Raw genomic sequence first — 25919 nt, 5'->3', positions numbered from 1 at the left:
CTCACTGATGACCAGTAATTAGAAATGCATATTAGCTGGTCTTCTTTTTCAAGGATGTTAAGCAGACTGTAGTGAGGCTGCACCTAAACAGTGCATGGTAGGTCCGTGTGTCAATGGCAAAACAATTGGTCCTGTACCTAGGTCTAACATTAATCAGAGGTGTCATTTGCAACAAAAATAACTGACACAAGTTAAACAGTATAAAATGCAGTTCCCTTGGTGTCTGGGATGGATCCGGTATCTCTTCTTAAAGTACCTGCACATGGTGTGTCCCTGTCCACGCTTACCTTCCATGCTAAGTAGCAATTTGTGCTCTATCAGCACCACGATTCTGCAGTCTCAGGTCTTTCACTGAACTGTGAAATACAAGATAGTGTTGAGTTTTTGTTGCTAACCCTCTTTTGACATATCAGTGGGCAAATAAAAGCCCTTCAAAAAAGTCTTTGCCTGTTCTATTGATCCGAGGAAAGATTTTCCTTGTGAAAAATTACTCAAGATCACTCTTTCACAGATCATCCATTTACACGTCTCCTGGGAAGGCAGATACTGTGCATTGTAGAGGTGTGCTGGGACTCCTCTGCATGTTCTTAGGTACCAGGGGTCTTTCTGTATGATGGATCAGAAATGTAGCATGTTGAAGTTTGATATTGAAACTGAAGAGTTAGGTAATACAAACATAATTGTTTTCCTGACAGAACTCTTCAAGCTCATTACATCCTGGAGTCTCGGGAGCTGTAAAACAAACTGAAGAGTCTGCATTGTTTCAGTTTGCTGAGGTATAATGGCTGAAATATGGTGGGGGAGGATGGGAGGAAGCAAGGAACCAGTAAGAGTTGTCATTGAATGGCTAAGCACCCTGTCTTATAAGGGATTCCCATCAGCAGATGTTTACGTTCATGACAGCACTGTGTTAAGAAAATCATGAGGGGAATACCCAGCGATTGGACGAGATGCTGGCCAGTTCAGCCAGCTGTAGTATGCACAAAAGACACTGGGCTTGTGAACATTGCCTGGCCTTCCATACCAAAGGACCACTGCAGACGTTTTTTTCCAAATGGCCTTTTAATTTACATCTAGAAAAACAACAAATAAAAGACATTCTGAAATGACACTACACACTGCCTATGGAAGGGGCTGCAGCAGTAAAAAATGACAAGTGCTCTAGAGGCAGGAATCCTTTGAAAAATAAACTTGCAGGTCAGAGGAAGCTTATCACAACAGCTACAAGGGTATGTAGCAGCATCGTTAGGTGGTGACTTATAAAGCCTATAAATTACCCTTAAGAATGTAAGTTCTCCTTTCTCCATGTATTGCAAATTTGGAGTTCATCAAGATTGCTTTTAAGAATTTCTTCTCCCATGTGTTTAATGTGCCTCTATGAATTGATTTTCCACACCTATACTCTTCTTGCCCATCTGGGGGAGTCTGGTGCTGCTTACAGAATCAGTTATCCTAAATGTATAGTCAGGGTGTGTTTGAGAAGACTGGGATTGGACCTGGTGCTATCGTGGAGGAGCACAACGAGATGAGAAGATACCCAGTTCGTCATTCCGTGTACTTACAGAGGTTTGACTACATACGACATGCTTCCTTCTGTAAATGTTAAGCTAACTGTGTACTGTGTGGTTTTAGCTTGGCTAGGATGGGCCTTGATGTATTTCTTAGGACATTCAATTAAGAAAAAAACATAAGAAAAAATTAAGAAAAAAATTTACTGATTCAGGTGCCATAAAATACCTGAATACAAATACCCCTCTAAAAGATACAATAGAGTTAATATCTGTAATCATTAAGATGTTTGCATATATGCCATCTTTTTTTAAAGTTACAAGTTAAATTGGAAAGTTCTTTTGAGAAAATCAGTGGAATTAAGCAGGATGAAGCCATGTGCTGCAGCCAGCCTTTTAAAGCCAGTAAAAGACATCAGCTGGAGAACATTTCCTGTGAATTTTATTGCAAAGTCTTGCACGAGTGAATTTGCTAACTTAGTTTCAAAAATCTTAGCCATCTTACATTTTAATTAAACAGCAATTTTAGGTATCTGCAGAGTTGAACAGGGTATGAATTGCCTTTACTACAGCATTTTCAAATAGTCTTTTAAAACCTGACTTAGCCATACTTTCAAAATTTCAAAGAAAATAAAACCAGTTCCTCTCCTAAATGAACACACAACAAAACAACAAACCTGGAAATTGTCATACAGATGTGGCAGTGCATTGAGTTGCATACCACTACACTGAGCCAGCTCATTTGGCACATTGCAGTGCATGTATGAATCATCAAATGTTAGGTAGAAGAGGTACTGAGAAAGTTAATTAGAAACCGGAGAGGACAGATTTAAAGTCAGGGTTAATGCAGGGTTTTTTGTAAAACATATTAACGTGTGTGTGCAGTCTGGAGGGGGTTGTATTCTTTGGTTGTTTTTTCAGTGTCTGGAAATAAGGGGTAGAAACCAGGAAGACTGCACCTTGATTTCATTTAGGTTGCTCCAGGGGAAAGTACTGAGAATGCTACAGAACCTCTTAAAGCTTTCTCCACCCCCCGCTATTAAAGCTGCCTCTGCTCTTTCAAATAGAAGGGCTTTCATTTGTGCAGTGTGTCTTTGTCAAGTTTGGCAAAAATCCCATTCCTTACTGTGCCACTTCTTACTGGGTCCTGTCTATATGAATGCATTACTGCATTTATATGTCCTGCCTTCAGCTGGGATAGAGTTAATTTTCTTCCTAGTAGCTGGCATAGTGCTGTGTTTTGGATTGAGGATGAGAATAGTGCTAATAGCACACTGATGTTTTAGTTGTTGCTAACTAATGTTTGCACTAGTCAAGGACTTTTCAGCTTCCCATGCTCTGCCAGGTGCACAAGAAGCTGGGAGGGAGCACGGCCAAGATAGTTGATCCAAACTGGCCAAAGGGCTATTCCATACCATATGACATCATGCTCAGTATATAAACTCGGGGGAGCTGGCCTGAAAAAAAAAAAAAAAAAAAAACAGGTCTGAAAAAAAAAAAAGATTATGAGAAATTAGTATAGCCAGTTATATTAGTGTTATAGAAGAAATTTGATTTAACTGTATTCTTCTCTCTGAATAGTCTTGTTTAGCATTAGTAGCTTTAACACTAGGGGCTAAATTAGTTGAAGCCTTAGGCCGTGAGAGCTGACCAAGAGTACTTTTTGATAAAATTAATGCTGCTAACACAGAACTAGCTGAATCCGGCAGATGCAAGCAGAATGAAGAAGGTAAGGACCAAGGAAACAATTCCAAGAGAATGAGGTAACTTCGGAAGAAGGCCAGCCCAGTGACAAAGAAAATCAATAAGAAATCAAGACACCACTGACCAGAATTAAGTGATTGGACTTGGGGATCGGCTGATGAGTGGTACGGGTATAACTGGGGAGTGTGATCCCCCTGGTACGCTCCCCGGGCACGATCCCCCCTCCAGAGAGGGACCAGGTAGGGGTCCCCTCTCCAGAGGCACCCAGCTCAAGGTGTAACCTGAGAACTAATAAAAGAGGAATTGGAAACCTACAGTGAGACTTTGCATAATCAGCAGGATCCTAGGGTCAGACCCTGTCATGGTGGCCGGCATGCATAAATCCATAACAGTACACAATTAGTTGGGAGGGGACATAGCTGGAACAGCTGAACCAAATGACCAAAGGGATATTCCATACCATATGACATTGCGCTCAGCAATAAAACTGGGGAATGGAGGTTGGCAGGGGAGTGGAGGTTGGCAACAATCTTGTGTTGTAGCTGTCGAGACAGTGAATGGTGGCATCTAAGACACCTCCTCACACTCTCTAAATCATAGAATCACAGAATGGGTTGGGTTGGAAAGGACCTTCAAAGATCATCTACTTCCAACCCCCCTGCCATGCGCAAGGACATCTTCCACTAGATCAGGTTGATCCGTCCAACCTGACCTTGAACGCTTCCAATATAGGGCATCCACAACTTCACTGGGCAACCTGTTCCAGTGTCTCACCACCCTCACAGTAAATAATTTCTTCCTTATATCTAATCTGGATCCACCCTCTGTCAGTTTAAAACCATTACCCCTTGCCCTATCAGTACAAGCCCTGGTAAGAAGTCTCTCTCCACCATTATGTACTGAAAAGCTGCAAGGTCTCCCTGGAGCCTTCTCTTCTCCAGGCTGAATAACCCCAACTCTCTCAGCCTTTCATCATGGGAGAGGTTCTTCCAGCCCTTGGATCATTTTCATGGCCCTTCTCTGGACCTTCTCTAACAGGTCCATGTCTTTCTTGCGCTAGGACCCCCAGAGGTGGACACAGTACTCCAGGTGGGGTCTCACGAGAGCAGAGTAGAGGGGGAGAATCACCTCCCTTGACCTGCTGGCCACAGTTCTTTTGATACAGCACAGGATACAATTTACTTTCTGGGCTGCAAGCGCATGTTGTCATCTCTTGTCCGATTTTTCATCCACCAGTATCCCAAATTCCTTCTCCACAGGGCTGCTCTCAATCCATTCATTCCCCAGTCTTTACAGATATTGGGGATTGCCCTGACCCACGTGCAGGACCTTGCACTTGGCCTGTTGAACTTCACGAGGTTCATATGGGCCCACTTCTCAAGCCAAACAAGGTCCCTCTGGATGGCATCCCTTCCCTCTAGCATATCAACTGCACCGTTCATCTTGGTGTCATCCACAAACTTGCTGTGGGTGCACTCAATCCCACTGCCTATGTCATTAATGAAGATATTGACCCAGAGTGGTCCCAATACAGACCCCTGAGGGACAACACTTGCTACTGATCTCCATTTGGACACAGATCTGTTGACTGCAACTCTTTGGATTAGGCCATCCAGCCAATTCCTTATCCATCTAATAGTCCATCTATCAAATCCATCTCTCTCCAATTTAGAGACAAGAATGCGGTGGGGGACTGTATCAAAGGCCTTACAGAAGTCCAGGTAGATGACATCAGTTGTTCTTCCCTTGTCCACTGATGCAGTCACTCCATCGTAGAAGGCCACCAGATTAGTCAGGCAACATAAGGCAAAGGATTATGGAGCATCAGGTCATGCACAGAGCAGGTGGCAGCCATCAGCAGCAAGAAGGGAAAACTGTCATGCCTTCAAGCCCATTGCTGAAGTGCACTGGTTTTTTTTACCAAGCATAAGCCAAAAACAATGAATGCTAATCAAATGTCTGGCTCACAACAAGTATGTCATTCAGCGCTATATTTCCTGCATATATTACCACATGAAATATTTCTGGTCTGTCCCCACTAGAATATTATGGCTAGCAGATGGGCTGCATGACTGTACTGGCTGGTCCCCTTAATGGTGAGGAGACTGGCATTCACCTTTCAGGCAGGCAATGCGTTTTTCCTAGCAACTGCCACTGAGCTGAGTGGAAAGATCTCAGTCCACAGTCTTTGAGGGTAAACTCAAAAATATCTCTTTGAAAGGGAACTCTTCCTGCCTAGCAGGATGTTGAATATTTTTTAGAAGCTTACCATAAAAAGGGCATTTTTTAATGTCACTCGTGATCTGATGCAAAATCATTCACTCAAAGCTGCAATGTTCTTACTTAGTCTTACTGTGTATTACTTGTTAGGCATTTTCATTGCAAATGGCATCAGCAAATTTATGGACCCCAAGCCTTAGCTTTTCCTTGGCTTCTTCTGTGATCTTGGAGCGACTACATAGATTTCCCTCTGTCAGGGGTAGGAAGCTGTTCAGAAGAGAGGCCAAGACCCTGAAGAGGCAAGATCCAGGCATGCCAGATGCACCAGGTGCTTCTGTTGTCGTAATAACAACAGGAAGTTAAACTATATTGCGTGCTAGATGTATTCTGGAGGAATGGAAAGTTGGCAACCCCACTGTCATTAGTCACGAATAGCGATCTGCAATACAAACACAAAGGTAACTTTATCACTGATCTGGACCCAGTGGTGGAGGGCTGTGAGAGACTGAAAGAGTTAATGTCTCAAACATTGTGGCGACTTGAGGCGCTATTTGCATGGCGACAGCAGATTGGCGAGCATGGGGTGGGGGAGAGCAAGAGCGGGATGTGGAGAGCGCGTTGGAGGATGCGCGGTTCCAGGTTCTGCCAAACCTGACCATGTATGGCCAGCGGTCACACAGAGTTTATCTGAGGAAGGGGCTTGCAACCGCCCCAGAGACCCCTCACGACCACCCCCCTCCCCCAGCGCCTGCGCAGAAGATTGAGAACTTTCTAGAACAAGAACCATGTAAGTCCTGAAGGGGCGTACCTGGAGGCGGGGATTAGCCAATAAAAGGCTTGCCCCCCCCCGGGGAAGCGCGCGCACGCCCACCACTGGAGGATAGCCACGTCTGTCATCGTCATCGCGGGATCCAAGGGTGGTGATACTTACTTTTTCTTTCTCTTTTCTCCTCTCTTCTTCTTTCCTTTTCTTGCTTCTCTTCTCTTTTCCTCTGCTTTTCCAATATATATATGCAAGTATGGGATCGGGAAGCCCGGAAAATAGCTCCATTGCCAAATCGCCTTTGTTCATTCGTTAAACTCGTCAGGTCGTGAAGTTTGTCCGTTTGTGGAATTCGCCAGTTAATAAAGTTGCTGGCCAGACTGTTCCTCTGGGTCATTGTCGTGACTCTGCCAACCACGCGGCTCTGCCGAGCAGAGATCGGCTTTTGTCGGTACTCAAACAGTCGGGGAATCGAAAAGATTCACTCCTCTCGCAACCCACCGAGTGGGACGAGACAAGGGCACCCTCAAGTTCCTACCTCATATAAAACTAGGGGGACCAGTCCCTATGTGCGAGGGCAGGGCTGCAATCCAGAGTCACTGGGACAGCAGGGAGGGACCCTGTGCAGCTCATGGGCTGCCCCGGCAGTGGTGCTGAAGGGCTTGGGAGCAGCACTGGGGAGAAGGCGCTGGGTGCAGGTGGGCAGCAAGCAGAGCAGGGCCCCGCCGTGCCCCCAGGCAGCTGTGAGGGCGGCAGCAAGGGCCTGGGGCAGCATGAGCAGGAGGGAGGAGTTAAAAAATAGGGACAGGGAGCCAGAAAGAGAGAGATGGAGAAAGAAAAAAATAGCAACAGAATATATGGCAAAGACGAAGGAAGAACAAAAAGCGGGACAGGGAGCAGGACAGAGGGACAGTGATAAAAGGAAAGGGACAGGTAGAATGACAGAGAAAGAGATGGACTTGGAGAACTAGAGGGAAAAGGAGCAGGACACAACAACAGAGAGGAGAGGTGCAGGGAAACAAAAAAAAATTACAGCAATGAGGGGAAAGGGAGTGGGGGGCAGGGAGAGACTGGGATGAAGAAGAGGGCGACACAACCCCAAGGGCCTGGGACTTACCACAGCTCCCGTTTTCGGCACTGCCAGAAGAGTTTTACAGTTCAGACACTTTTTTCCTCTGGTCTCTTTCTCTCCCCTTTCCTCTTCTGTAGCTCTGGCCGCTTGACTGTAAACCACCCAAGAGAATACATTGGTGTCTTCAATATGAGGCTTCCTAGATACATAGCTTCCTTCATGCACACACACTATAAGGCCGTATCGTACTTTTGGGTATGTATACAGAGCCTGCGGTGGATATTGGTGATCTAGTCTGATGAGAACTCCTAAGAGGGATCCTTCCTCACCTGGAGAGACAGGCCGTCTCTTGTCTGCAGTTGGAGGCAGTTTCTGCCTGGATCCCCTTCATTTCATGCTCCGGCTGCTTTACCTTTTTCTGGTCTGTTGAACTTCAGCCACAGCAGCTCCTGCCCAGGGCCGGCCAGTATCCCCCTCTCCCCCACCAGCAGCATGGAACTGCGGTAGCGATTCGCGGCCCCTGGGTGGCAGCAGTGAGCGATCCAGGGCCACCGCGCATGCCCTCCCCGGCCACTGCAGTAGCGCCGTTTCTTTGCCGAGACGCTGCGGCGCGCATGCGCGGCACCCAACTTGCAACACCGAGTTTTGGTCACCAAGCGGCAGCAGTGAGCGAGAGCGCGCCACCGCGCATGCGCAGCCCTGACCGGCAGGAACGGCTTTCGCTCGGGGCGACAGCAGCCAGAGCGGCGAGCTCACCGCGCACGTGCGGCAGGCGACCGCAGTGCTGCCTCTCACTCGCCTGGCGAGGCTGTGCCACTGCGCATGCGCCTTCGGTGCGCTGCAGTACCGCGTTGCCGCAGGCATGAGCCCCGCAGAAAACGCCACGGAGCTGGCGGGAAACTGCAACTCCCAGCATGCGGCGGGGACCGCGCCTGTAGGAACGGCTACGCAGCCCCGCATGCGCCGGGACAAATATGGCCGACCGCAAGCCCGGCGCCGGAAGACTACAGCTCCCGGCATACTCCAGCGTCGTCCGCGGCGTGGCCCTGCGGGGACGCCGTACCCCTCGGCACTGCCCCCGCCTGACGTGGGAGTCCCGAGCGCGGTCCCGCAGCCGTCTCGCTTCGGGTCTGTCGCGTCGCAGCCTTCTGGCACCCGTAGCACGGCCCCGACCGCCACCGCCGCTCCCCCGAGCCTTTCCCTGGGACCCGCAGTTCGCGCAGCCTCCCGCCGAACCCAGAGTCCCCGGTGTGCCCGCGCCGCCCGGGCAGTCCCGCACGCCCGGCAGGCGGCCCCCGGCCCCGGGATGTATCTCCCTGGGACCCGTCCCGACACTGCCCCGCTCCCACCGTTTAGTGCCACGGTGCCGGAGCTTTCACGGTCCAGGGCGTGCCCGGCCCCGTTCACCTTTTCCACAGGCCCAGGCAATGCTCGGCGACAGCTCCACCGTCCCAGACTGGCCCCGCTGCACCAGTCCCCTTTCACAGAGGTGAAAAGGGGTCCCTACCATCACTCTCCCTGGCCACACCTGGGGCTCCTCCAGCCCTGGCCCACAGCTGCAGCCCATCAGCAACATGGGGCCATCACCTGACACCCACCCCCCTAATATGTAACCTGCTCCCCTGGACACTATGACAGCTGCTGACCAAGTGCAAAGGGACTGCAGGCACAGCCACAAGTACAAAGAAAAGAGCAATCACTTATTTTTCAATGCACATAGGTCACAGGACTGAATCTGCTCTAGGGCTCTGTGCCTGTACGCTCCCCCTTCCCCTGGGACACCCATTACTGGAGCAGCATTCATCAGGCCGGTGAGGAATGGTCGGCTTCTGCAGGGATGGGTTGCAGGGCAGCGACGACAGAATAAATAATAGGGCTGGGGAGCAGGACAAAGAGGAAAAAAGGGACAGCCAGCTGGACAGAGGAATATAGCAAGAAACAATGGGACAGGCAGCAAGACAGAGAAAAAAAGAGGTATGGAGCAGGACAAAAATATACATGGAAAAGAGGGACAGGGAGCAGGAGGACAGATAGGGAAAGAAAAAAACTGGGATAGGGAGGAGGACAGAGAGATAGGCAAAGAGAGGGATGGGGAGCAGGACAGTGGGGTAGAGACACAGAGGAACAGGGAGCAGCACACAAGAATACAGAGAAAAAGGTACAGGGAAGTGGAATGGCAGAAAGGGACAGAGAGATGGAGAAAGAAAAAAGGAACAGGAAGGAGGACAGAGGGATAGGGAGAAAAAGAGTGGGACAGGGAGCAGGGCAGAGAGCTAGAGAAAAAACTACTGATGGGGAGCAGAAGACAGGGATCAGGCAAGTAAGATGAATGGGAAGCAGGGCAGTGGGATGCAGAAAGAAAAACGGCGATAGGCAACAGGACAGATAGCAAAAAAGAAGGACAGGGGGATTAACAGAGAAAGACAGCAGGACAGAATGATGCAGAAAAAAATACTGATGGGGAGAAGGACAGAGGGATAGAGAGAAGAAGGAGAGGAAGAAGGAAGGAGGGATAGAGAAAGAGGGAGAGAGCAGGACATACAGACAGAGAAAAAGAAGGGCAGGGACTGAGAAAAGGGAGGGATGCAAATCAAGATAAAGAGATGGAGAAGATAAAAGCAGTGATGGGCTGCAGGACAGACATGGAGGAAGGAAAAATAGGGATGGGGAGCAGGACAGAAGAACAGAAGAAAATGGGGACAGCCAGTTGGACAGGGATATAGGGAGAATTGAAAATCAGTAGCACTGGGAGCAGGACACAGTGACAGAGGGGAAAAAAAGCAGAGGGAGCAGGACAGAAAGACTGAGGGAAAGAGAGGGACAGGGACCAGGACAGAGGGACTGACAGAAAAAGACAGGGGCAGGGAGGAGAACAGAGAGATGGAGCACAGGACAGAGGGACAGAGGGGAAAACATGAATGGGAAGAAGGACAGGGGATATAGAAAGATAAAATAGTGACAGTGTACAGGACAGAGGGATAGAGACAGAGAAAGAACAACAGGAAGAAGGACAGAGGGATGGAGAGAGAAAGACTGGGACAGAAAGTGGGAAATGCAGACAGGGACAGAAGAATAAGTACAGGGAACAAGTCAAAGGGAGAGAGGGGAAAAAAAGAGAGGGATGCAGATCAGGACAAAGGGATGGAGAAATAAAAAAAAGCCATGGCCTGCAGGACAGAGATGGAGGAAGAAGAAATAGGGACAGGGAGCAGGACAGAGTCACACAGAAAAAAGGGAGAGGGAGCAGGACACAAATGGAGAAAGAAGAAACAGGGACAGGGAGCAGGACAGAGGGATAGCAAGAAAAAGTGAGGGACATGCAGCAGCACACTGGGATAAGAGAGAGAGAGAGAGGGACAGGAAGCAGGACAGAGATGGAGAAAAAAATAGTGGGCAGAGGACAGATGGAGCATGACAAAATAGGGATGGGGAGCAGGACAGAGGGAGAGAGACAAGGAGAATGACAGGGATAGAGAAAGACAGGGAGCAGAGGGGAGAGGCAGAGAGAAAAAGGGCAGGAAGAACAGTGACAAAAAAGGGACACAGAGCAGGACAGAGGAATAGGCAATAAAATAGGAGAGGGAGAACGACAAAGGAACAGAAAGGGAAAGAGGCGCATGGAGCAGGACACTGGGGTAGAATAAGAAAAAGGGACAGGGAGCAGGACAGGGATGCAGAAAGAAGGGCAGAGTGACAGAGGAAAATAAGGGACAGAGCAAGACAGATGGAGAAAGAAAGAACTGTGATGGGGAGCAGGACAGAGAGATGAAGAAGCAAAAAAATAGTGATGGGCTTCAGGACAGATGGAGAAAGAAAAGATATGGATGGGGAGCAGGACTGAGAGAAAGAGGGACAAGGAGCACAACAGAGAGATGAAAAAATACTGATGGGGAACAGGACAGAGGAATAGAGCAAGAAAGAGAGGGACAGGCAGAAGGACAGAGTGATAGAAAAAGGGACAGGGAATGGGACATACAGACAGAAAAGTAGATAAAACAACGATCAGGACAAGACACTGGAAAAAAGGAATGCTGATCAGGACAAAGAGAAAACAGCATTTGGCTGCAGGACAGAGATGGAGGAAGAAAAAAAACTACGGGGAGCAGGACAGAGCAAGAGGAGGAAAAAGGGACAGCCAGCTGGGCAGAGATATTATAGACAGGATGACAGGACAAGGAGCTGGGCAGGGAGATAGAGAAAAAATAGGGACACGAAGGTGGACAGAGTGACAGTACCAGGACAGAGAGATGGAAAAAGAAAAAACAGTGATGGGCAGCAGGACAGAGGGCAAGAGAAGGAAAAAGAAGGACAGAGTGTTAAACAAAAAAGTTGAGGGACAGAATGCCAGAAAATGGGATACAGAGAAAAAGAGACAAGGAGCAGGACACTGGGAGAGAGAGAGAAATAGAGGGACAGGGAGAACAACAGAGGATTAGAGAAAGAAAGGACAGGGAACAGCACAGGGATAGAGACAGAAATAGAGGGATCACAGAATCACAGAATCGTATATGTTGGAAAAGACCTTTAAGATCATCGAGTCCAACCGTAAACCTAACACTACCAAGACCACCACTACACCATGTCCCTAAGCACCTCATTCAAACGGCTTTTAAATACCTCCAGGGATGGTGAATCAACCACTTCCCTGGGCAGCCTGTTCCAATGCTTGATAACCCTTTCAGTGAAGTAAAATTTCCTAATATCCAGTCTAAACCTCCCCTGGTGCAACTTGAGGCCATTTCCTCTTGTCCTATCACTTGTTACCTGGGAGAAGAGACTGACCCCCACCTCTCTACACCCTCCTTTCAGGTAGTTGTAGAGAGCGATAAGGTCTCCCCTCAGCCTCCTTTTCTCCAGGCTAAACAATCCCAGCTCCCTCAGCCGCTCCTCATAAAATTTATGCTCCAGACCCTTCACCAGCTTCGTTGCCCTTCTCTGGACATGCTCCAACCCCTCACTGTCTCTCTTGTAGTGAGGGGCCCAAAACTGAACACAGTATTCGAGGTGTGGCCGAGGAGCAGATACAGGAGCAGATGAGGAGCAGAACAGAGGGACAGAGAGAAAAAAGGAGGGACAGGGAGCAGGTCAGAGGGATGAGGAAAGCAAAAAACAGTGATGGGGAGCAAGACAGAGAGATGGAGCAAGAAAAGCTAGGGATGGAGAGAAGGACAGAGAGAGCAACAGGGACCCAGGACTGAGGGATAGAGAAAGAGAGGGAATGGGAGCAGAATGCAGAATAGAGAGAAGAACAGTGGTACAAGGAAGTGGAAAAAATTACAGAGAGGGAAAGAGAGGGTTGGGAAGCCAGACAGAGGGACAGGGAGCCAGGCAGATGGATGGATAGGCAAAGAGAGATGGAGGGGCAAAGAACAGCACAATAGATGAGGCAGGGACAGACGGAGAGGAGGGCAAGGATCTGGAGGCGTGGGGGCTGCAGAATGGGCCAGGGAGGGACTGGGACACAGAAGATGGGGACACAGTCCCAGGGGCCTGGGACTTACTGCAGCTCCTGCTTTTGGTGCCACTCAGAGAATTTACAATTCAGATGCTCTCCCTCCCTCTCTCTTTCTCTCCTGTAGCTCTGGCTGCATGACTGTCATCCACTTACAAGAATACCTTGGTGTCTTAAAGCTCTTAAAATACAAGGCATTATAAATACATAGTGTGACCCACACAATACATAGACATACTGTACTTTTGGTTACACATACAGAGCCTGTGTTACATGTTGCTGATCTGGTCTGCTGAGGATAAGGATGGGGAGCCAAACAGAAATAGAGAGAAAAAGAGGGACAAGGAGCAGGAAAGAGAGGGACAGGGAGACAGTGAGATGGAGAAAGAAACATAAGGATGGGGAGCAGGACAGCGGAATGGAGAAGAAGAAGAGCAGGGAACTGGACCAAGCCCTGGTGCTACTCTGGAGCACACGCTCCAGGAACTCCACAGCTGTGTCCTGGGGATCACCACCCTCGTACCTACTATGTCAGGGCAATGGCACCCTGCCACCCCTGCCACCCTGCACAGGCGCCAGGGAAAGGTGCCTCCCTGCAGAGGCTGAGAGCCCAGACAGTGAGGGGGCAGGAGAGAGAGCAGGCAAAAGACTGGGACAGGGCTCAGGGCAGGCACACCAGCAGCGCAGGGTGCCCAGGAGATGAAGCCAGGCCTGGTCCTAAGGGGCCATGGTGGCCAGCACATGCGGCAAGCCCCTGCCCCTGGGCCCTACCAAACATGCCTGGCAGCACGGAGCTGGGAACAAAGGACGTTTTATTTAGAGTTCACCCTGCAGGCTCAGGGAGACCGTCCTGCAGAGACTTCAGGGTTCATCAGGGACCTCTGTCAGGAGGGCAGCAGCACCTCACTGACCAAGGTCAGGGTCTGTCCCAGTTGGCATGCCAGGCAGGCATAGCGCTGCACCAGTAACACCCACAGCCGCATGCAGTAGACGAGCTCAGGGTTGTGCTGTGAGCCATGGAGCACCGCAGCACCTGGCACCAAGCTGACAGCCAGCTGCAGGCAGGCAGAGAGCAGGCAGAGGGTCCTGGGAGACAGCACCAGGAAAACCCACCCCCATCAATTCCCATCTGCAAAGCCCACAGCTGGCCACCAGCAGCCCAGCTGGAGCAGGCATCCAGCCCATCCCACCCATCACAGGAGCCCAGGCACAGGCCCTGGGGTGCAGGGGACCCGAGGGGACGGTTGCTGCAGCCAGAAAGTGACGCTGCATCTCCTCACCGGCACATCCCTCTCCTGTGGTACAACAGAGAGCAGAGACACGTCTTGGGTCCTGGACCACCAGCAATGACTCCAGGATGGGGGCTCTGTGTGGGACTGCACAATGTCCCTCTGCCTCCACCCTGCACAGGCACACAGCCCTGGCCTTGGCCAGGTGCTGTGTGGACGCCTCTTGCTGGTGAGACCCTGCCAGCTGGGGCAGGGTTGGCATGGGCTTGCCCCCTTACCAGCCATGCTTCTACGACTTCTGGCAGCACAGGCACCTCAGCCTCCTGCTCCACCTCAGCCTGCTGCTTTGTCTGCGGCTTACTGCAGGCAAAAGAGCTTGGCTGGATGAGTACAGACCTCCATTGTACCTCCCCTGGGGCCAGGGCAGGGGTCTCCTGTCATACCTCATGCTGCACAGACCCCCGCGCCCCCCTTCCCCGTAGCACCATTGCTCTGGGTGCTGCAGTGGCCCCCAGCACACCACAGCGGCCACAGGGAGCAGGGAGGGAAGAGGAATAGTCATGAGGGTGCCCAGGTGCCCCCCGGGAGATGGGCTGGGGCTGGGGGCAGCCCTGCCATGACCCTGTGGCTTGCTGCTGTGCCCCGGTGGCCTGAAATATGTGTATGTGTGTCCCCGAGGATCTGGTGCCTCCCAGGGTACCTTCAGGGCCATCCAGCCTCTGCCTAGTGCTCAAGACCCCCCCCGGGGGGAGCTGCTGGGGGGGCTCCGGCCGCCCCTCTGGCCCCTGGCAGCCCCTGGAGCCTTCCCCGGTGCCCGCCTGGGACCAGGGAGTGGCGGCTGGTGCTGGGGGATGTGCGTGTGGATGTAAGTACGTGTGTCGGGGGGTTGTGTGTGCAAGGGGAGGCGTGCGTCAGGTTGTGCTCAGTGTCAGCGTTCAAGAGGCTTGTGCTTGCTGGTGGGTTTTGTAAGTGTGTGCTTTGGGGGGGGGGCGTGCATGTGGTGTGAGTGCTGAGTGTGTTCTGCGGGGGGGGCGTGTGTTGCGGGGCGCAAGTGTTCACACATGGGTGTGCTGGAGTGTGTCTGTACACGCGCGCGTGTCCGGGAGCGTGTGCATGCATAAAGTGTGCGCGTGTCGAGGGATGCGCTGGGCAGGGGCGGAGCCGCCGCCGGCAGCGGGCTCTGCCCGAGCGGCACAGGCAGCCGAAGCGGCACCGGGCAGTGGCCCTGGCAGCGGGAACAGAAGCGGTACCGGCAGCAGCACCGGCAGCGGGCAGCTGCCCTCAGCGAGGCGAGCGGCGGCGCGGGCCGGGGCCAGGTAGGGTCCCGCCGGCGCGGGCGGAGCGCTGGGTCCGGCCGGTGCCCCATCGCGGGCAGAGAGGCTGGGAGCGGCGCAGGGCGCTGGGGACCGGCGGGGCAGGGACCGGCGGGGCAGGGGCCGGCAGACCCTGCGCCAGGCTGAGCCGCTGCCTCTCGCGGGCAGGGCAGGGGTGGGCAGGGATGGGCAGGGGAGGGCGGCGAGGGGAGCGGCTCCGGGGGACGGGCGGCCCCAACGGGGGCGCCGGCAGCCGTGCCTGCTGCAGGACGGGGCAGCGCTCGGGCTGCCCGACCCTGCCCGGTGCCAGGGAGGGGGCTGTGACCAGGCTGGGCACAGGCAGGGTGGGATGCCTGGCAGGGTGCTGGAGGGCAGCGGTGGCTCCCAGGCTGAGTCCCCGAGCTGGCCAAGCAAAGGGGGCTCTGCCTTGTCCCCCCGGCAGAGCGAATGAGGTGCCTGACTGCAGCTTTGCTGCGCAAATGGGGAAGTGGAGGCACTCTACAGCAATCGCAGCAGCATAATGAGCCTGGGGGAGCTGGCTCCCAAGCCCACTGAAACAGGGAGTTCAAACCACCTGCTCTGTCTCCCCTCTCCTCTCCCTGCTCCTGTCTGGCCAGGCCAGTCGCCCCCCCCAGCACTGTTGTGTCTGTCCCCTTACCCTGCCTCCTCCTGCCCTTCTTGGCCTTCCCTTGACACAGGAGCTAGCTATGCTGGCTCGCAGGCATCCCTGGCCCCACCAAGGCTCTGTGTTGGTCCTTTCATTACACCCACCAGATGGGTACTGGGAACCATTCTCCCTGCCAGTCCTTCACTGAACCCTCATTAGAAAAATCAGATCTCTTGAGTCCCAACTTTGCTACTGATTGGCTTCTCATTCCTGGGAATACTACCTCCTCCATCACATTGCCTTTGCCCCTGCTAACCCTGAGTAGCAGATGTGGGAGAGGAACCCTGTTGCCCATGCGCTCCATTTTCCCTCTGCTCAGAGCAGCTGTCATTCGCACTGCTAGTCAAGGCTATTCAGAACCAAGTGAAATTCAGGAACATTGTCATAAACTCATTCACAAAATGGTAGGGTGTGAAATGGTTGCAAAATGCTTCCAAGGGACCACAGAGCCATGGGGGCGAGTGGCAACTTCCTGAGAAGATGCTAAATAGGGACTGGGAAACACCCCACTCTGTGAGAGATGCTCTGAATGACTCTGTGAGAGCCTCAGTGCCCCAGCATCAGTGTCACATTTTGTATATGTCACTTAAGAGACCCTGCTTTCAGTCTGTGCCTGTTCTATCGCTGTCCTGTCTGCAGGCAGGACTGTGCATGGAGGGGTGGATCAGAGCTAATCCAGTGGAGATAAAGATTTGCTTCTCTGCTGCATCAGTGAGTTCCCTGATCCAACCGGTTACAAAGCCACCTCTTCATGCTCGCTGTGTCTCAACTCCCATCTGTAAAGAGAACTTAAGCACTACTTTGACTTCATGTAGATGGGTCATGAGCCATGGGCAAGCAGGGAGAACCTCAAAGCTGTGGCAAGGGTACAGTTACCGGCCTGCCACCACATCCTTCCTGGCACTTTGCTCCTGGCCACTGGCTGTCCCTGAAAAGAACTCACCAAGCTCCCTGAATTCATGTTCCTACAGGCTCAAGAAATAAGCTTGGAGCTGAGTGGTAAATGACAACAGCAGTGGCTCCGTGACAGCCAGAAACAGTTTTTCCAAGTAAAGCATGAGCTGCTCATGTGCCCATCAAGCGATGTCAAATTCGGACCGCAACCAGGCTATGTGACATGCCAGTACTCCAAAGTGATTTCACTGCAGGTCACACCAGTGAGGGGGAAGTTTGCAGGGTTGCCTTCCTTGATTTTCAGGGGGGGTGCGCACAGGTATTCCCTGTCTTTTTATTCTCTTTAGAGCAGCCTTTGAGGAGGGCTAACTAGCAGCTCATCTGCCTTACAAGAGAGAGCAAAGAAAGGATGCTTGGCAATGAGAAGGATGGGGGAGATGCAGGGTGAAGCAGCCAGAGACTCTACCAGGCAACACAGGCACTGTCTGGGTGGATGATAAGATGAAGTTGATTTCTGGCTGAGCTGTCAGCTCTTCTCCAGCTTTGCTAATACCTTTCTCGGCCCCATGGAAGAAGGATCTCAGTGCCACAGCCTTGCATGGGGTATAATCCTGAGCACAGCCTAAGCCAGCGCAATCAACTAGAGGTAAGAATAAAACCAGTGGCAGCCTGAGTTACTCTCCCCTGCATACAGGGAAGCTTCCTGGTCCCAGAGGAGTTAGGCAGTATGACCAAGGTCCTCAAACAGACTCTGGCACCAGACCCTCTAGCAGGCTCCCATCCAATCTCTCCCACTCCTGCCAGGGCCAGTGTAAGCTCCCCTGTTTCCCATACACCCATACTGCATGGGGTAATCTCTTCTTCAAGTGGCTGCAGGGGGACTTTTGCCTGTACTGAGAGCTGACACTGCCATTTGAATTTACTTTGTTCAGACACCGAGGCAGAGCTAGCAAAAATAAGCAGCATGCACTTCAGTACTGGCAATCCCAGCTTTGCAGAGGAAAGATCATCCCTCTGACACACAAGCAGCATTCATGGAGCTCAAGGTCACTATAAAACAGAAAAGTCTAAGCCAGACATAAACTTCCTGTGCTGCACCTGCCACAAGACAAATTCACATTCAGAGCAACTGAAGCCATCCTTGTGAAATCCCCTCTGCTTCGGGATGGGTAGGTGCTATGGGAGCAATCCACACGTCACAAATGAGATGCAGTGACCTTTTGGGTCCCAGAGAGCAGAGTCCAGCTCCCAGGTAGTAGCATAAGCTTCCTGCTGCCTGGGCAGAGGAAAGGCTGCCATGCCAAGTCGGGTATTTGACTTGTACCAACTATTGGGCAGTGCACAACAGGCCAACCAAAAGATCACATCCTGCTTCCTAGACTTTGTAAGCCTTTGGCACTTGCCTCTGAGGATACTTGCAACTGTACGGGAATGGTCTCGTTACAGCTGTGGTAATGTTGAACAGGGCTCGGTGTGATTCCAGGCAGCTTTCTGGCATCCCCAAATCTGCACTGCTACCGGGAACACTTGCAGCCAGGGACCCATGCCCACATGCCCCTTGCAGTGCTTCTGCTTCAGGCACTTGCACTGCTAGTGCTCCTCAGGGAGCCCTTGCTAATTCCCCAGCCTGAAAGGGAATGCACAAGCTAGAAGGTGGTTTCTTGCAGACTCTGCTATCTCCATACTCATGGTGAGCCAGCCTTGGGGCCACACACTCTGGTAACCACTCTGGTAAATACTGCAGAGGGGGTAAGAACCCAAACCATGTGTTTATTCAAGGGAAGCTGTGCCTGTATCTGTATGTGATATTCCCCCAGCTCCAGAACTCAAAAACACGCAGACAGATTTCTATGGCTGTGACAGAGAAACGAGTGTTTCCACGCACAACCTCACCTTCTGCTTTCAGTTCAAATGCTTATTTTGGGGGCAGGGGAATGATACAAAAAGTCCAAGTCCTAGGGAGAGCTGCCCTGTGAGACACAGAAAGGGAATATGTATCTGGGTCACTGAAGCCAAGGCAGGAGTAGTTCCCATCAGAGCTGTCCTCCTCAGAAAGTCCCCACCTGAGCACAACATGGAGCTGTGTAGTAGCTGTCACTGCCAAAAGCATTTCCAGCCCTGTGCCTAAGTATGTGAGGTTTATTCTACGAGCAGGTACTAAAAGAGCTGGGAGCAGGGTAAGGATAAAACCCTGCATGTCAGTATTGGGGGAGCAAACAACTTGGCTTGCCCAGCTGGTTGGTTTGGGGCTGGAGCCCCATTGCTGGGAAGGAACGTCACACCCCTCCTGCCATCAGCTGAACCAGCTGGGAGGCAGAGATCCTGACTCCATTCTCACACAGAGGAGGAAGCTGGGGACAGATGCCATTCTCTCCTCTTCCCCAGACCTCACCTCCAGCATCATCAGTCCAAGGCAGCACCTGAACATGGGCTGTGGATTCATTCCAGGGCCAGAATGGGGGAGCAGGGCACTCCCAACCTAACCCTACCTGTCCTCCAGGCCAGAAGTGTCCAGGGGAACCTGCTGAAAAGCATGTGGGTCACAGAGCTGAAAACGCGGCTCTGTGTGTCTCCAGTGAGCCAACAGGCCCATCAGCCAAGCTAACAGGCTAAGCAATGTTTCTCCAGTCTCTCACATCTTTCCCTGTGTTGCCGCAGGCTCCAACGTCTCACCACAACACAGAATGACAGAGCATGAGGACTTCGCGAGCTTGGCTGGGTACTGGAACTCCTCCAACAGTTACCAGTTCAGCCCTGCCAGTGTCATTGTCCCTGTGGTCTTCTCCCTCATCTTCCTCCTGGGCACAGTGGGCAATAGCCTGGTGCTGGCAGTGCTGCTGCGCAACAGGCAAATGGGCCACAACACTACCAACCTCTTCATCCTCAACCTCAGCCTGGCTGACTTCTTCTTCATTGTCTTCTGCGTGCCTTTCCAGGCCACCATCTACTCCCTTGAGGGCTGGGTCTTCGGCTCCTTCATCTGCAAGGCTGTCCACTTCTTCATCTACCTCACCATGTATGCTAGCAGCTTTACCCTGGCTGCTGTCTCTGTGGACAGGTAACAGTCTGAAGACACCCTTGGGCTGGGGAAGGAGGGCAGTCTCAGAAGCTTGTCTGAGTGAGGGCATGGGAAGATCGTGGCCCACCACCATTAGGCAGATGGTTCAAACCCCAGTGGTATTGATCCATGCCAAAGGCAGTTTGGGGACCAGTTGTGTCTCCCTTGCCCTAACAACCTCCAAGCAGCACTTTCAGATCTCTCAAGCGCAAAGCTGGTGCTGCTCCTGTCTGTGCTTTCTGCAGGAAAGACTTGCCTTGTGGTTAGAGCACTTGAGACCCAAGCTCAGCTCCCCGCTGTGCCAGAGACTCCCACTGAGAGTCGCCTAGCTCTGTATTAGAGATGGCACTCAGAGGGTAATAGCTGTCCCCAAGCCACCATTTCAGAAAAGCATCATGTGCACGCAGCAAGGTAAACAGAGAAGCATAAGAGAAGAGAAACAGTGGCACCACAAGAGAAGCCACATAAATACCCGAGAGATCCCAGTCCTGCAGCAAACACATCTCTCATTCCCCAGGGGCTGCCAGTCCAGCACAAAACCTGTCATCTAGCAAGTCCTGTTCCCCCACCGCCCCCAGCCCTCCAGAACCCTGTGCAGAAAGGCACACACACTGTGAGCCAAGTCCTTTCTTGGGAGGTCACCCAGGACACTCTGGCCTTGATTGGTGCCACTTACATTGTTCCCAAAGGCTCTGTAAGGTGACTGTGTCAGCTGCCCCACTTCTGACTGAGCCCACACTTACGGTCCAGGATGAGGAAGAGGTTCCCACCAGGGTAAGCTCCAGCCTTGACTGCCATAGGGAACACGTCCTGGCCTGTCTTGCTCCTTGTGTTTGCTTCCAAGGTACCAAGACAAGATAGGGCCAAACAGCCCTCTGCAATGAGGAAGTTCACAGCACTGCGGGCAGAAGGAAGCTTCGGTACCAGGGAATATCTGGGATGGGTTAAATCCCAGCAAAGAGTGTGGTTGGGCTACTCTTCCAAGCCGCCTTCCACTTGGTCCTGCTCCCAGGTGCCACCTGCAGAAACAGGCACCTGGACTCGAACAGTGATCTAACACTTCAGCAATTCACCCACCCTGAGATGCCAGCAGCCCCTGCTTGGGGCGAGGGGGTCACACGGAATCCCTGAAAAAATATCGCAGTCCTCTGGGATTCCAATGGTTACACAGTTTGGCTGTGGTCACGAGGAAGACCCGAGATTTCTCATGGTCTAAGCCTCTTGCTTCCCTGCACGTACATCACATGAGTGCAGTCTGCCTCTCCAGCCAGCTCAGAATGAGGGACAGTATCTCAAAAAAAAGGACATTTTGGCAAGGTGCTAGTGCCTGTGGTCTCTCCCTTTCTGGTGGCACTTGTGTGCTGTAGTGCAGTGCTCCACCCAAGAGGTGGCTGCATTTCAGCGTGACATGAAGTGATTCTCACAGAGCTGCCAGCAGCTTTCAGGATGATAGGATCGGCAAGCAACAAGGGTTTTGTCACACATGTGATCCTTCATACCAACTGCATGTCTTATCTACCTGCTCTGCTGGCCTTACAGTGCATCAAATGAGCATCCTTCTGTGGACGCTGGCAGGCTGAGGCTAGAGAAGTTGCACTCCTGTCTGTGCTGACAGCTCCTCTCCTCTCCATCCCCTACCCACAAGCACCAAGCCACCTTCTCTCCTTGCTGACATCTGCCTCTTTGGCCTATGGTGTTGCCTGGAGGTGGGCGAGCAGAGCTGGTCCTCACACCGTATCTGGCCACTGTTGCTGGAGGGAGCAGACAGACCATCACTGCCTGCTTTGGGCTGGCCTGAGAAAGTACCAAAAAGCAAGGCCCCACCTGGTCCCTTTGGTACCAAGGTGGAGGCAACCACAGCTCCAGTAAGCAAATCTCCCCCCTGCCACGCTGATCCGAAAGCTGGAGAAGGCTGCAAATACACCCTCAGTGGGCAGGAGCCTGCACAGTGCCCATCACCCGGTGAAGCTTCCCCAGGTCTTGAATCCTCAGTTCAGACCTCTTTCTGCTGGATAAATTCTGCCAAGCAGTGGATATCTGCATGGTCTCCAGAGCACCTTCTCTCTAGCCCTAGCTCAGGGGCATAACCCACCCCACCATGTACAGAGGGGTGAGCCAGCCTAAGCCTGTGGGAGGAGAAGCATCCTTGCTAGAAAGATAAAAGCTGCTTTACCCAAGAGTATCTCAAAGAGGGTGTGAGATAACATGTCGGGCCACTGCTCAGGGACCTTCAGGAGAATGAAGGAAACTCTTGTCCCTGGAGCTTATGTGGCCAGGCAGAGCTTAGCTGAAATCTCAGTGCTGGTTGCTTTGCTCTCCCCTCCAGGTACCTGGCCATTCGCTATCCGCTGCGATCCCGGGAGCTGCGGACCCCCCACAATGCAGCGGCTGCCATGGCTGTGATCTGGGGCCTCTCCACGGTCTTTGCTGGGCCCTACCTAAGCTACTATGACCTGATTGAATGGGAGTCCAGCTACATCTGCATGCCTGGCTGGGAGGAGTGGAGACGCAAGGTCATGGACACCAGCACATTTGCCTTCAGCTATGTCATCCCAGTGCTGGTCATCAGCCTCTCCTACACCAGGACCATCAAGTACCTGTGGACAGCAGTGGACCCCCTGGAGGACATATCAGAGTCCAAGAAGGCCAAGCGGAAGGTAACCAAGATGATCATCATTGTAACCATCCTTTTCTGCCTCTGCTGGCTGCCCTACCACGTAGTCATCCTCCGATACCTCTACGGAGACTTCCCCTTCAACCAGGCCACTTACGCCTTCCGCCTGCTTTCCCACTGCATGGCCTATGCCAACTCCTGCCTCAACCCCATCGTCTATGCCCTAGTCTCCAAGCACTTCCGCAAGGGCTTCAAAAAAGTTTTCAGCTGTCTCTTGAGGAAAAAGCACCGCAACAAGGTGCATGTGGTGCACGCTGCCAACATTGTGCCTGGATTTGAGGCAAGCTCCACTGAAGTGTCCCAGATGCACGAGGAGAATAACAGATGTGAGCTGAACCCAGTCTCCATGGCAGTCCCCTCCAGTTCCTCCAAGGCCCTTCATATTTCTTAGTGGCCAAGCTCCACACCATCTGCCAGCTCGGCTGTGTCACCAGCTTCAGGCCACCCCTTCCGACTGGGTGAGAGAGGATGCTGGAAAGGCAAGCCAGAAACTGCTATACACTGCTTCTGGCCTTGTCGTTCCTTCCCATTCCATGCACCAACTGTTCTCCTGAGCCATCTCCTCACAACATGCTGCATGCAAGGGAAGGAATGGACCCAGACTTGCTCCACCTTGATCCACTCGATCCACTTGATCCACCTGGTCTCCAAGGACTAAAGCTCCAGCTCCTCTGTTGGTTTCATCCTTCCACCTCCTCTGCTCCATGGCCCCACTGCTCTGGACACATTGGTTAGTTGTCAAAGAGTCTCTTCTGCCTCCTAGTGCCCCATCTGACCAGACTGGCTCCCACAGCAGGAATGGCAAGGGATACAGGCAGTGCAGGCAGGGCCAGGCAAGCAAAAGTGATGTGGAATGCAGCTGGCACAGCCCGTGGATGGTTGCACTGATGGCTTTGGTGCTGGCTGCGCTGCTCTCCCAGTGACTGGGTCCTCCCTTGGGATGTGGGGCGGGCTGTTTGCTCTCTGCATGTGTGGGATGTTGCTGCTGTACAAACTAGAGAAATGTCTTTCTGGCCCGGAGAAAATAAATGCACTTCCCTCATCCAGGCAATAGTGGGGCCTGCGGTGGTCATCTGGGGTGAGAATGGGATACCCCATACCTCAACGGGGCCTTTTTGCTAACTGGTGTAAATCACAGTGCACCATGAAAACCAGCACTAAGCAAAGTCTGCAGAGCCAAACCCTGCCTGGTGTCCCCACTCCTTTCTCCACAGCTGTGTTTACTGACATGGTTGCCATGTCTCTGTGCAGGTCAGTGCACAGCTGAAATTTTCTCCCAAGATAAATGACCACTCTCCACAGTTAGGAGTCTACCATCAGTGCATAAAAGCAGCTTTACCTGACCACCACACTTCAGAGATCCCATGGGCAGGCAAGGAGCTAATAGGCAGAGGCAGGGTTAAGCAGTTGGTTCAGTTATGGTTCCTCTTGCCTGCATAGCACAATCTTTGCACAGAGGATCAAGGAGGCTCGCTCTCCATAGTGGTACAGATGCTCTTCAGGGCATGCTGAATCTCATCTCAGGATCTAAGCATGCACTTGACCCTGTGGAGCTTCAGGAAGGAAAACTCTCATCTCCCTTACCAGGGCTGATTAGATGCAAGTGGGTGCCTTCCTACCATTGCTAAATCACTGGAGATCAAAGAATCATAGAATATCTCAAGTGGAAGGGACCCATAAGGATCATCAGGTCCAACTCCCTGCTCCTCGTAGGACTACCTAAAAGTAAAACATATGACTAAGCGTGTCATCCATATGCTCCTTGAACTCTGAAAGGCTTGGTGCTGTGACCACTTCCCTGGGAAGCCTGTTCCAGGGACTGACCACCCTCTCAGTGAAGAACCTTTTCCTAACGTCCAGTCTGAACTTCCCCTGACACAGCTTCATTCCATTTCCTCGTGTCCTATCGCTGGTCACCAGAGAGAGGAGATCAGCACCTCCCCCTCCACTGCCCCCCTTGAGGAAGTTGTAGACTGCAATGAGGTCACCCCTCAGCGATGGGGTCACCCCTCAGCCTTCTGTTCTCCAAGCTGAACAAGCCATGTGACCTCAGCCACTTCTCATAAGTCTTGCCCTCGAGGCCTGTCACCATCCTGGTCGCCCTCCTCTGGACACACTCATAGTTGGATGTCCTTCTTGTATTGAGGCACCCAAAACTGCACATGGTACTCGAGGTGGGGCCGCACCAGTGCACTGTAGAGTGGGACAATAACCTCCCTCAACTGGCTAGCTATGGTGTGCTCGATGCACCCCAGGACACGGTTGGCCCTTTTGGCCGCCAGGGCACACCGTTGACTCATATTCAACTTGCCATCAACCAAACCCCCAGATCTCTTTCTGCAGGGCTGCTCTCCAGCCTCTCGTCCCCCAGTTTGTACGTATAACCAGGATTACCCCGTCCCAGGTGGAGAATCCAGCACTTGCTCTTGTTAAATTTCATATGCTTGGTGATTGCCCAGCTCTCTAGCCTATCCAGAGCTCTCTGTAAGGCCTCTCTACCCTCGCGGAAGTCCACAGCTCCTCCTAGTTTAGTATTGTCAGCAAACTTACTTAATGTACATTCGATTCCTGCGTCCAGATCATTTATAAAAACATTAAAGAGCACTGGCCCTAAAATTGAACCGTGGGGAACCCCACTGGTGACTGGTCGCCAGCCTGATGTAACCCCATTTGCATTAACTCTTTGAGCCCCACCCATCAGCCAGTTGCTTACCCAACGTACGATGGACTTGTCTAGCAGTGTGCTGGACAGTTTATCCAGAAGGATACTGGGAGAGACAGTATCAAAAGCTTTGCTAAAATCCAAAACCACCACATCTATTGGCTTCCCTTGGTCAACTAGATGGCTGACCTTGTCACAAAAGGAAATCAAGCTGGTTAAGCAGGACTTTCCCCTCTTGTGAACCCGTGCTGGCTATGACCAATGAATGCATTGTTTCTTCTTCAGTAACTCCCAGAATAGCCTTCTCCATAATTTTACCAGGCACTGAAGTGAGACTGACAGGCCTGTAATTACCAGGGTCTTCCTTCTTACCCTTCTTGAAAATTGGGACATTTGCCAGCTTCCAGTCAACTGGGACCTCTCCAGACTCCCAAGACCGTTGAAAAATAACAGAGAGAGGTCCTGTGATGACATCAGCCAGCTCTTTCAGCACCCGGTGATAAATCCCATCAGGCTCCATAGATTTATGCACATCCAACTGGAGTAGCAAGTCTCAAGTTCAGGGTCGGCTGGGAGTTTATCATCCTCCCCCCCCAGTCACAGTCTTCCAACACAGGGCTCCGGGGGTCCCAGGGCCCATCGTTGATGTTAAAGATAGAGGGAAAGATGGCATTAAACATCTCCACTTTGTCTATGTCCCTAT

The 25919-nt window shown here is 52.0% G+C and overlaps 2 protein-coding genes across 4 annotated transcripts in view; one reads left to right on the top strand and one right to left on the bottom strand.

Annotated features, from left to right (window-relative positions):
* The window catches only part of ROGDI (rogdi atypical leucine zipper), a 78017-nt gene that overhangs the window by 2809 nt on the left and 49289 nt on the right, over nucleotides 1-25919 (bottom strand). The window contains exon 10 of one of the 3 annotated variants that reach the window (XM_075515203.1): nucleotides 288-356. The exons of 1 other annotated variant lie outside the window; for it this stretch is intronic. In XM_075515203.1, coding sequence (XP_075371318.1) covers nucleotides 296-356 — 61 coding nt within the window. In that variant the 3' untranslated portion in view covers nucleotides 288-295. Of the gene's footprint in view, nucleotides 1-287; nucleotides 357-25919 lie in introns of those variants that run through there. One more of the 3 variants, XR_012777628.1, reaches the window with a different exon arrangement.
* LOC142415994 (galanin receptor 2b-like) lies at nucleotides 15112-23533 on the top strand. Its single transcript, XM_075515014.1, has 3 exons — nucleotides 15112-15264; nucleotides 19481-19880; nucleotides 22207-23533. Exons 2-3 carry the CDS (start codon nucleotides 19507-19509, stop codon nucleotides 22943-22945), a joined length of 1113 nt encoding a protein of 370 aa, XP_075371129.1. The 5' UTR covers nucleotides 15112-15264; nucleotides 19481-19506; the 3' UTR covers nucleotides 22946-23533.

This window comes from Mycteria americana, chromosome 12 (genome assembly GCF_035582795.1).
Source record: "Mycteria americana isolate JAX WOST 10 ecotype Jacksonville Zoo and Gardens chromosome 12, USCA_MyAme_1.0, whole genome shotgun sequence".
NCBI classification, from domain to species: domain Eukaryota; kingdom Metazoa; phylum Chordata; class Aves; order Ciconiiformes; family Ciconiidae; genus Mycteria; species Mycteria americana.
This window is presented reverse-complemented; position numbering and strand designations above follow the sequence as displayed.